The 10,990-nt window shown below is 54.6% G+C and overlaps 1 protein-coding gene across 1 annotated transcript; it reads right to left on the bottom strand.

Annotated features, from left to right (window-relative positions):
• Positions 1 to 693: 693 nt before the first annotated feature.
• On the bottom strand, positions 694 to 6,085 carry LOC129677584 (carboxypeptidase A1). Its single transcript, XM_055608235.1, has 10 exons — positions 5,997 to 6,085; positions 5,552 to 5,633; positions 5,017 to 5,253; positions 4,763 to 4,864; positions 4,151 to 4,252; positions 3,887 to 3,997; positions 3,409 to 3,499; positions 2,841 to 3,040; positions 2,321 to 2,405; positions 694 to 962 (listed from the first exon to the last, which is right to left on the bottom strand). Exons 1-10 carry the CDS (start codon positions 6,059 to 6,061, stop codon positions 775 to 777), a joined length of 1,263 nt encoding a protein of 420 aa, XP_055464210.1. The 5' UTR covers positions 6,062 to 6,085; the 3' UTR covers positions 694 to 774.
• Between the last annotated feature and the right edge of the window lie 4,905 nt (positions 6,086 to 10,990).

Here is a 10,990-nt window from a genome sequence, read left to right as displayed (position 1 = left end):
GCTGGTAAGTGTGCTAGCCTGAGGGTCGCCATGCTGGTAAGTGTGCTGGCTCAAGCCCGAGGGTCGCCATGCCCAGGGAGGTCAGGAACACGGGAAGGTGGGGACAGAAGAGGCAGCAGAGGGATGCACTGGGCACCGCATGGGGGATCTGGCAAACAAGCTGCCAGCTTCCATCCTGCCAGGTGAGGTGCCCCCAGCACACTAGTTCCGAAGTGTCCCTGGCTGGGTGCTCAGGCTTTATCGTCCGGAAATGATTTCATTTCACTTCTGTGTTTTCTTCCAGGGCCGTTCAGGAGCGGGAGGCTGCATTCTGACTGCTGGTCACCCAGCTGACTCAACCGCACCCTGGCCTTTGGAGAGCAGTGCTCAGCAGGATTCCTAGATTCCGCCATACTGCAGGCCTTTAAAAATGAATGCAAGCAGTCGGCTGCCCTGCTGCTTTTCCGAGTCCCTCTTCACCATGGGGTGTCAGGCTTTTGGGTAGCAGCTGTGGCTCTTGCCAATACCTTAGTATGAACAAATCACCCCAGTGCCTCTTGGATGCAACTTCACGGGACCCTGGAATGCAGGAGAACTTAGGGGTCATTGAGGTCAACCACCTGCACATTTCTGTTGAGACCTCTGGGAACTAAGTCCCTTCTGCCCTGGTGAAACATGTGGACGCCATGTGCGTTCCACACTCAGACCCTGAGGTCCTGTTTCTTATACAATCAGACTTTATTGGGTTGCCCAGATGGGACTGGGAGAAGGAAGAGGCAGGGGCTTAGGGCTGCTTCAGTAGGGGTGCCTGAAGGCGTGGTCCATGATGGTCAGCAGGGCCAGCCACGTCTCCTCCGCTGTGGGGACAATCTGGGAAGCGGGCAGCAGGAAGCCCCTGCGCCCGGTGTCCCGGAGCTCGAAAGTGAACGAATACTTGATGCCCTGGCTGTAGGTCCAGTCAATAGTGCTCCCGCTGGCCTGATCTGGGGAGGGGGAGACACAGGGAAGAGTGTGAGGCTCGCTCGCTGGCAAGATGAGCTGAGTTAGCACCCAAAGCCCCGAGCCTGTGTCCTGCCAGATAGCTCTGTCTTCTGGGGCTGCTGTTGGCACACAGAGGGCTTCAGGAAACTCCTGCTGGGCCTAGGCCCAAGAGGCCCAAATGGTCCAGCAGCAACCAGCGGTGGCTGTCCTATTCATTAGCAGAATGCCAAAAACTCTGAAATTGCAAAAGCCCATCTGAAAACTGTCTCTGCCCAGCAGTCACCTCAATGACATTGCTAAATACGCCAGAGCCCCCTGCTTGGGTGACCAGGAACTGACCTCCAGGGACTCTGGTCTGCTGAGGAAAGTGCAAAGATTCACAGTCGGATAAAGCCTGTCTGTCTTTCCTCGGGAGGGAAGATCTCCCAAGTTTGCAGTGCACACTGGCTCACAAAGCTGCTTTTGTTGAATTGCGCGTTAGGAAAGGGAGGTGGGCCTCACATCAGAGTTTCACTTCGGGACCCAAAGTGCAGCAAAACCACTGGACTCAGGCTGGAAACCATTTCCAAAGAAAGCCTAGGATCTGGACAAGTTTCTCCTTGGGTAAGACCACCTAGAGGCCACACCCCACCTAGAGTCAGAGCCTTTCAGCAAAGAGGCGTGGGACATGAGCTTGTGCCATCTCCCAGCCTGATGCCTGCGTCCAGCTCTGCCTGCCAGGCAGAGACAAACACCCCACACCACTTCACAGGAGCTCAGCCTTCACTCCAGAAGGTTCTTCTGCCTGGAGGCCTAGTCCCTAGACAGAGGGCCTCCCTGGCTTTTCTTCATTTCCTTCACCACTAGCCCAGATTCTTCTTACCCTGGTTTTCCCCTCCACCCGAGTGCTCCCGATGCCCCTGCCCTACTCTGTTATTTCCCCCACATCTATCAGCGGATCCACTGTGGCTCCTGAGCACAGTCACTCTTCCCGCCTTATTCCAAGCATGCAAGCCGAGGCCTGGTGCAGAGCAGGTATCGCTAAATGCCCTGCTGACGGTCTTCCGTGTGTGGTCTGTGTGCGTGCACGTATGTGTAGGAGCATTATCCTGTAAGGAAGCGGTGGAAAGGCCTTTCTTAAACAAAACTTTATGGAGACCTATAAAGCCCACCAGAGTTCCACCTCATCCATCCAGGGATCCAGATGGAACGGCAAGATAGGAGAACAGATATGCTCAAAGGAGCCTAATGAACTGTCAGAGAAGACAGGGTTCAATGTCAGGAAAGGACATTGTCCACCCTTCAAATGACTCAGCCAGTAGCTCCCGGCACCGAACACGAGGCAAGAAGAGGCAGCTGCTCCCAGGCCCAAGAAACTTACAGATTGTATCAATGATGCTGCCATACTTGTACTTGGTCCCGTAGAGAGATGTCAAGGCTGTCAGAGCAGACTTAGCTAGCTGATCCTGGAAAGAACATTGAGCAATGCCACCAGCAGAGCCAGGGTGGCCCAGGAGCGGACACAGCATAGGTGGGCCTGTGTCCTCTGCCAGGTCAGCCCTGCTGCCTTCAGGTGAGCCCGAGAGTGTGACAGCAGCAGGCCTCCCCACCGTCTCCTCAGGATGGATGGATGAGTCTGCAGATGTAGGGTCTAGCCTTGCCTCTTGCCTGTCATGTGCCACACTCATGCTTCTGTTTCCCAGCAAATAGAGCAGGTCCGCCTCGCCGGCCCACATAAACCATCCTGCCAGACTCCCCCAAGTCATCAGGAGACAGGGGAGAGGGGGACACTGGCGCATTGGTAGGTCCTTAGCCTTAATCAGCCCTGAGGGGTGGAACCCAAGTCTCTCAAAGTGGGGCCCGAGAGGCAGCCTGGACAAAGGGTCAGGCCCATCACCCACCAGCTCCTCCTTGTCGGGCGCCGGTTCTGACGTGTAGCCGTAGGGATAGAGAAGGAGCTGGGAGTAGCTGTGGATGGAGATGAAGGCCTTGATATTCCCGTGGCTCGTCACAAAGTCCACGATGGCCTTGACCTCTGCCTCAGAGTTGGGAAACTTGCCGCGGTAAGTGTCTGAGCAGGGGTTGCTGCTTGCTCCAGCCTCTGTGGGAAGGCAGCGGAGACAGTTCTTCCACCATGTGGCATGGCCTCCAGTGTACATCCCAGAGGCAGGGGAGGTAGGGGACATGGAGGCCTCCCCCCTCCCAGGGTTAAGGAGTGCCTGCCATCAAGCCATGAGGAGCCCGGCTTCCTTTTCCAGCCCAGTTTGAGTGGAGTTGGAGACTAAGCTACGCAACCCCCAGCAAGTTCCATCCAGAAGGAACTTTCTTGTTACAAACAAGGCCCGTGGCCTGAGGGCCACCTCCACACCAGAGAACCCTCAGCAGAGCCCACCTTCTCTCCCATGGCTGGGTCAGGAGAGGGGTAGGGAAGGCGGACACATTCTCCCACCCCGCCACAGGAAGTCTTACTCCCGAAGCCAGCGTCCCAGTTCCTGTTGGGGTCCACCCCGACGCAGAGGGAGCCCTGTGTGCGTGACCGAGTCTTGCGCCACATGCGGTTCTGAGGAAGGAGAGAGGGTAAGATAGGCCAGCACAGCTGGACTGCTAGCTTGCTGCATTTGCCGTAGAATAAAAAACGCTATGCAGATCAGGGCCGGAGCGTGGGTCTCAACTGAGGACAGTGTTGGATTTACAGCGTCCAGAGATGTTCTGTGCTGCCATGACTGAACGTGGAGATGCTGGCGGAATCTAGTAGGTAAGTCCAGGGGCTACTGAGCACAGACAGCCCCCAATGGCAAAGAGTCATCCACCCAAGATGGTAGCCGTGCCTAGGCTGAGAGTCCCAGTTCCCAAGAGGACAGGCCTGCTTCCTTCACCAGCAGGGGCTGGGCACATGTGGGGCTTGGAGCTACATCCTGCTGTCCCAGGGAACAAGAGGCAACTGTACCGTGTTGTGGGTGTAGGCGAAACCATCGGGGTTGGTGACAATCTCCAGGAAGATGTCCATGTTGTCAAGAATGGCTGTGAAGGCTGGGTCCTGGCCGTAGTCGCTAGTGATCTGGTGGATGGAGGAGGGAGAGGCAGACCATCCGCCATGTTGGTACAACCGACACATTCTCTGGCCTCCTTTGGGGCCATCGCTTCTGGGAAGGGATGGTCCAGCCTCCCGTGGCCTGTGAACACCAGAGCCCTCCCTACCACCCAGCTTTACCTTTTTGGCAAACCAGATCCCGCTGGCCTGCGTGACCCACTCCCTGGAATGGATGCCAGTATCAATCCAGATTGCTGGGCGGTTGGTCCCTCCAGTACTGAACTGCAGAAGAGGCAGGGAAATGAGACACAGCTTTCCGGCCAGGCCCCAGTTCACTCCCTGCACGGGAGCCCGCCCGGGCCAGAAGCCGCTGCCCTCTGTATATATGAATGGGGGGAGGGGATGTTTGTGGGACCTTCCTTTGGGAAGTTCTGGGATCAGGGGCCAGACAAGGGCCCTACAAAGCTTGGACTTCCCTGCTCTGGCCCCGTTCTGATGCTCAGGTAGTCCCCTGTGGGACGTCACCAGGAGAACATTTTATCTGGGTGCCAGATTCCATGATACTCTCATACTGCAGCGTTTGACTGGCTTGTGTCACCTCAAACTTTGTAGACACGAGTATGGCCGCCCAGGCCAGTGCAAGTGCTCCAGCCTTCGTGAACCGCTGCAGAGGGGCTGTGGGGAGCAGGACACTCCATTCTGCATCTCCGAGAGCCCACACCCTTGTATGGAGGTCCACACGGGGGTCCATTTCTGCACGTGTGCCCTTGTCTGCACGCGGGTCTCATTTACCTTCAGCACATAGATGGGGCGGCCTTCAAAGGTGTCGCCAATCTGGATCTTGCTTACAAGCTGTGGGTGCTCTGCCACCAGGAGGTCCATGAATTCATAGATCTGGGATGAGAAGGAGAAGGAGAGAAGCCTCAGCAGCCTGGTAGAGCCATGGCTTCACCTCTGACCACAGGAACGTGTGGGTGAAGTAGGGTTACCCACAGCCAGGCCAGCCCTGAGCCTGCTCTGCGTGCTGTTTCTGGCCAAGCCCTCACCTCGTCCAGGCTGTGATAGGTGGCATAACTGAAGGTGTCCGTGGACAGGGTCCTGGTCCTGGCCACTGCAGACATCTCTTCCTGTTCCTCGTCCAGCAGTAACTGTACATCTTCAATCATGATCTCATAGCTAATATCGTGATATTCCAAGAACGCTTTGACAGACTGGAGGCTGGGGAAGGGCACTCGGACATCGATGGGGTCACCAGCCCGGGCAGGGTCCCTCCAGAAGTCCAGCTAGGAAGGACAGAAGCCGGAGCTGGGCGGGAGGCACCAGCCAGAGCAATGGAGTGGGGAGAGCCTGAGGAGGGTCATTGGCCTGAGAAGCTCCCACAGAGCCGGCTTGAGGCATGGGTGCTGGAAGCAGAGGCAGCAGGGGGAACCTAGGGCACAGGACGCAGTCCAGTGTGGTCAGGAAATGGCCAGAATGGAAAGGCTTTGAGGAACTGACTGCATGGGTGTGGGAGGCGGCCCCGGCTGGCCCAGGAAGTCTCCTGGGTTCTCACCGAGGCTCTAACCGCACCCTGGCTCTAACCTGCAAATGCTCCAGGTCCTCCAGCTCCTTCACTTTCTGCACCTGGGCCTCATCGGCTGCAGAGACTCGGAGAACCTGGTGCCTGCACAGAGCAGAAGGGGCCGAGAACCTAAGGTACCCCAACACTTTCCAGGCAGGGCCCTCAGAGATGCAAGGGGGTCTGAGCAGGGAGACAGAACGGCTTCTCTTCTCTCCCTGTCTTTGGAAGATTCTAGACTTTCGTGCTGTTTAGACTGGTCTATCTCCAAGCCAACCTGACCTCCTCTCTGTCCTAAAAATTCCTTCTCAGAGCTCAGTCCTCTCAGGGTCCAAAAGAAACTGGACCCTGCCAGGCCCCTTCTGCCCCCCTCACCCAGGCTGCTGTCCCTGGGTGGTGTCAGTCTGTCTTCTCTGGCCGTGTCCCCTCCCCCGACTCAGGACATCCGCCTCCTCTCCACATGCCTACCCCACAAAGTTCTCATTGCCCAAGACTGCCTCCAGCAGCACACTCAAAATCAGCAGCCTCCGCATGGTGGGAAGGACGGGTGGGAGCGGGACTGAGCTCTGAGGCCTTTTTAAACAGGGTCCCAGGTAGGCCTGGGGCTGCTCCCCTCACATCTGGACCCAGTCCCACGGGGAGGGAGAGGTGGGCACTCCAAACCCTGACACCATCTCAGTCTTCCTGATAAAGTAGCAGGGAACAAGGCAGGTGGGGCGATAAGACAGGCTTCCACCCTTGGCCATGAGGGACAGCTGGGCCTCGGGCCTCCCAGCTGGGACTCCTCGTCTGGCTTCCCACGGCCCCAGATACCTTGTTAGTACACTACAGCAGAAACAAGGACGGACGTATTCGGGTTTTAACAGTGTCCGGATTTATTTATTTAACAATAAATGCACAAGTTACATCAATTTCATTGGTTTTAATTGCCCAGCTACAGATTTCACTTGATATTCATGGCCGCAGGCAGACACAGGTTCTTCCTGATTGCTGAGATTGACGCTGTGATCGCATTACACCTCACACAACACTGGAGAGCTTCCCCCAAAGAGTTAACGTGCCTGCTGGGTTCAGAAGGACCTTAGTAAAGGCAGGATCAGATACAGGTGGTGAGATAAGAGTCTGGCATAGCCAACCCTGCCATGGAGCTGTCGGGCACAGGGCTGCCAAGTGCGAACCTGGTTCAAGGTCCGGGGCTGGCTCTAGCGCTTTCCGAGTCTGGGTGACGAATGGAGGTTGGTCATGTCAAGCAGGAAGGCCAGGCTGGACAGAAAACTCAGGAAGAGACCAGGGAGTTTGCGGCCTGCCCATACTGTTTCACGTGAACCTGGTAGGTCATGGGTAGTTGCACGCTGGGCCGTATTTTGTGCCCTCTTACGTGTGACCCAGGTGAAGGGTTGCCTCGTTCATTGTGTCTGATAAGCTCACAGGCCTGCTTGGGTTGGTTTGTTTTTTCCTTTTCTCTTCTGATAGTTTTGAAATGCTCTTAGTGATCTTTTGTGTAGATAAGTTATTTTTCAGCCTGTGCCTTGTGGACCTGGACAAGAGATGGTCGTGTACACACACACACACACACACACGCACACGCACACGCACACGCATGCACACACACACCCCAACAGGATGCAGAATCACTTTGCCTCAGCACCTGCCCTCGGAATGGGGCACGTTTCTGGGTTTGGTTTGGTCATATGTTTGTGCGCGTGGAGGTCAGAGCATAAGCTCAGCTTGTTCATTAGGAGGCACCACTTTGTTGTTATTTTCAATCTATTTATATTCTCACCCCTCACTCAAAAGTCACAGCTCAGGTGGGCCTAGTTCCAGGGAGGGCCAACATTTTTTTTTTCCATTCAAGCTTCTATCAAGTTGCTCTTCTGCTACATGTTTTTTTAAAAAAAAGACATTCTCTAACTTCAGAAAAGAACAAAATGGGACGGAGGGGGTGCCCACTGAGTAGGTAACCATGGCGATCTCTGTGGGGCCCTCCAGCTGTGACACATTAAAACTCCAGGACATTTGGATTTCTTCTTTACAAAATCAAGCCACAGAGAAGTATCTAGAAAGGGGGAAGAGTGCTTCCTCAGGTCTGTGGGTACTCAGAAGCCACTGAGGGTTTCAGACTGGCAGCAGGGTAGCCAGGGAGGTGGGGATAGCCACGTTTCGCTGAGGCTTTGGTGTGCTGTGGGAGTTTGGAAGAGCAAGCTCCTGTCTGCACCCTCCTTCAGTTTTGCCTCCAGAGCTGCTTCGGGAAGCCTACTGGCTACTTGAAACATGCTCAGTTATCACTGTGCAAAGGCTCAGGCATGTGTTTCCAGAAGTGAGGACAGAACTGATATCCAGCGTAAGGGCCCTCAGGTGAGAGAGACATTCCAATGCCAAACAAGAGTCTTTAGGGAATGTCACCTTTGTCTGCGACAAAGAAATAAGCAGGGGTGCACTCCCATGACACATTGGGGCGCGGTGCTGCTGCTGAGCTGAGCGGGAGGTCAGGGACTCTTGTCCCCACCAAGAGACACAGAGGGAGCGGACTTAATGGGTTTCCTCACGAAGGACATGAGCGTCAACACCACATCAGGCTTCCTGTTTTCTGTCCTGTTATTTCCCTTTTGCATCCCGAGTGCAGTTTTATGAACATTTCCCGTGGTCTTCTCTCTGTTTCAGGAAGCTGAGGGAGGTGGGCTGGGGATCAGGGATGGGATGAAAAACACGGGGCTTAGTTAGGCTGGCTTGGAAAGACAGGAGGCAATGTGCAGGCTCCAGGGCAAGAAGCTACTAAGAGGCCTGCCCAAGACAGGGTCTGAGGCTAGGCCATTCTCTCTGAGAAGAACCTGAAGGCTAAATCGGTTAGGGCTGCCCTCTCTTAGCTCCTCCCTCCTGCTGAAGCCGGGGCAGGCCTGCCCCAGTTTAGTCAGCTTGGTGAGGTGGGGAGCAAGAGGAGGCTGGCCACTAACTCAGGGGCCCCCGGATAGCGGGGACGGTTGGCTGCACTCATGGCTGCAGCTAGAGACACTAAACAGGCTCCACCTCAGCTCCTGTCCCTGCCTGGCACCGCGCCGGGAGCAGAAGCCGCCCCAGGCCTAGCCCTCAGACACCGGCCTGGTGACAGAAGCTCTCCGGGGGAAGTAGGGAGGGAGGGTGCTGAAGGACACATCTGGACATCTGTCTTGCCTCTGTGGTTCTCAGACCCCAAGTATTTAAGACAGCTTTTGGACAACGGTAACACGCTCCACAGCTCCATGTCGTCTGGCCTACCAGAGGCCAGTGTCCGGCTTGTTCTTCTGCAGGCCCCTTAGTCCTCCTGGAGGAAGTCTTTCCAGGATCCGTTCTACCAGGCCAGCCTGAAAGCGCTTCAAGGCCCAGTGCTCCTCCGACTCTCTTGCAGCCTGCAGCCTCTGATGGCCTGGGTCTTCTTGCTTTTCTAAAGGGGTGTTTTAAGTCTTCACTCTTTTCTGTGGTCATTCTCTCTGTATTCCTGTCTCTCACTGACAGCACCTGGCAGAGCTCCTGAGCAGGGGGGACCGCCCTTCAGCCTGGGCCTCTGCCTCTGGCCGGGCTCACATTCCGAACTGGCGGGCTGGTTTGTTTTCTTAAGAAAGCAAAGACTACATTCGCTGTGGCTCTTGCGGCTTCCATATGCATAACCGCCCTTTCTCCTCTACTTTTTCCAGTTTCTTGAAGCTTTCAAATAAAGGCTCATAAATTTTTACGGGTGAAAAGGACAAAAAAAAAAAAAAAAAAAACTAAAAAGAACAGCTTGTTGGAAAAAGGAAGAAAGGAGAAAAAAAATGTAGAAAATCTAAGTTCCTGTTCAGCTTTACATACGTTAGAAAATGAGAGGAGGGCTGCTTCAGGTCTATGAAAAAAGAGAAAATTTAAAATTATTTTCTAGTTCTAGCGTCTCTAAGTTTTGAGCTTCCGGTCAATGCACCTAAGCCTTGGCCTTCCCGAGCTTTCGGGGACCTGTTGGTGGCTGCTCAGCTGTGAGGGTCACATGAGCCCTGTCTAGATCTCAGGATGCAGAGCCCCAGTCTTCATAACCTTCATAACCTCATGAAGGGGGTTGGCTACAACATCTGGGAACTTCCATGGCTTTTCAGTTAACTACAACAAGAGACTGGTTCCGAGGCCCTTCCCACGCTCCCTCCCCCACAGACGCCGTTACAGACTCCGTTGGGTGTCTTTCTGTCGTCCACTCCTCCTTCCTCCTCTGCCTTTATTTGAAACTGTGATGTGACCAGCTACAGAGCAAGTTCCCAGCCTTCCTTACAGCTGGGCGGCACCACGTGGCGCTGCGCCAAGCCATAAGATAGGAATGTAAGCCCTCAGTCAGACCAGCCAACTCGCTAGCTTACACTTCCGCCCCTGCTCTTCCTGCCTGGAGTTCAGGCCAGCTAGAAAACAGAGGTCAAAATCCAGCTGTGCTCCCCTTGAAGCCAACCATGCTTCCAAAAGATGACAATGGAGCTAAAATTTTCTGGTCACTTAATGTCACTGTTAGCCCACCGTAAAGTCTTCGGAATGAAACACACCACTCACGCATTTGTGGGGACCCTGGCGTAGGCAAACCTCTTCTGCTGCCAGGTGTCCAAAAATAGAGAACAGACAGTTACACACACTACACACTCCTTGAGGAAAGTAAACACCCGTGACCCTGGTTTCCATGTGAGCCAGCCTTTGGTTTTTATTGCCATTTTAGAATGTGCTTGTGGTGGCTTGGATGAGAAATGTCCTCCACAGGCTCATATATTTGAACACTGGGTCCCCTGCAGGTGGCGATGTGTAGGACGCCTGCGGAGCCTCAGGAGATGGAGCCTTGACCACGGATGTCTTCCCCACTCTGGTTGTTTCTCTCTGTGCTCTGTGTTTGCGCTTGATCCCTCAGCTTCCTGTCTAGCCTCCTGCTGCCATGCTTAACCTGCGTCCAGACTCTTCGCAGATAAAGTCTCCTGTGAGGTGCCCTGTCATGACATTTATCCCGTCGACAAAAGGCAGCCATCACAGCCCTGCGTCTTCAGTTAGAAGTTTAGAGGTCAGCAGTAGAGCGCCGCTCTATCTCGGAGAGGTGGCTTGCTTCTGGATCTGCTGAGGATTGAACTTGGGGCCTCAAACGTACTGAGCAAAAACTCCCACCACTGAACATCATCCCATGCCCAAAATCTTGTCTTTGCCACATCTCTTTTTCTCGTGCCTGATCTGTTTTTCCTTTGTGGACTGAGGGAATAGGCCACCTGAGGCCTGGGTGTGCGGCGGCTGAAGGGCTACAGAAACACACTATGGCGTCTGCTCAATGGTGAAAGCACTGGGTGCTTTCCTTTGGCTGTTTCCCCACTGCTATAACACACCTGTCTGTGTAGCAGAATGACAAAACGTATCAGAAAGGGTCACCAGCGCATCAGAAGCATCACTGAGACCTCCTGGGAGTGTCTGTGTCACAGTAAGCCTACCTGTTCTGGCCACGGTGA

This window comes from Psammomys obesus, unplaced genomic scaffold (assembly GCF_907164565.1).
Source record: "Psammomys obesus unplaced genomic scaffold, mPsaObe1.curated_primary_1811, whole genome shotgun sequence".
NCBI classification, from domain to species: domain Eukaryota; kingdom Metazoa; phylum Chordata; class Mammalia; order Rodentia; family Muridae; genus Psammomys; species Psammomys obesus.
This window is presented reverse-complemented; position numbering and strand designations above follow the sequence as displayed.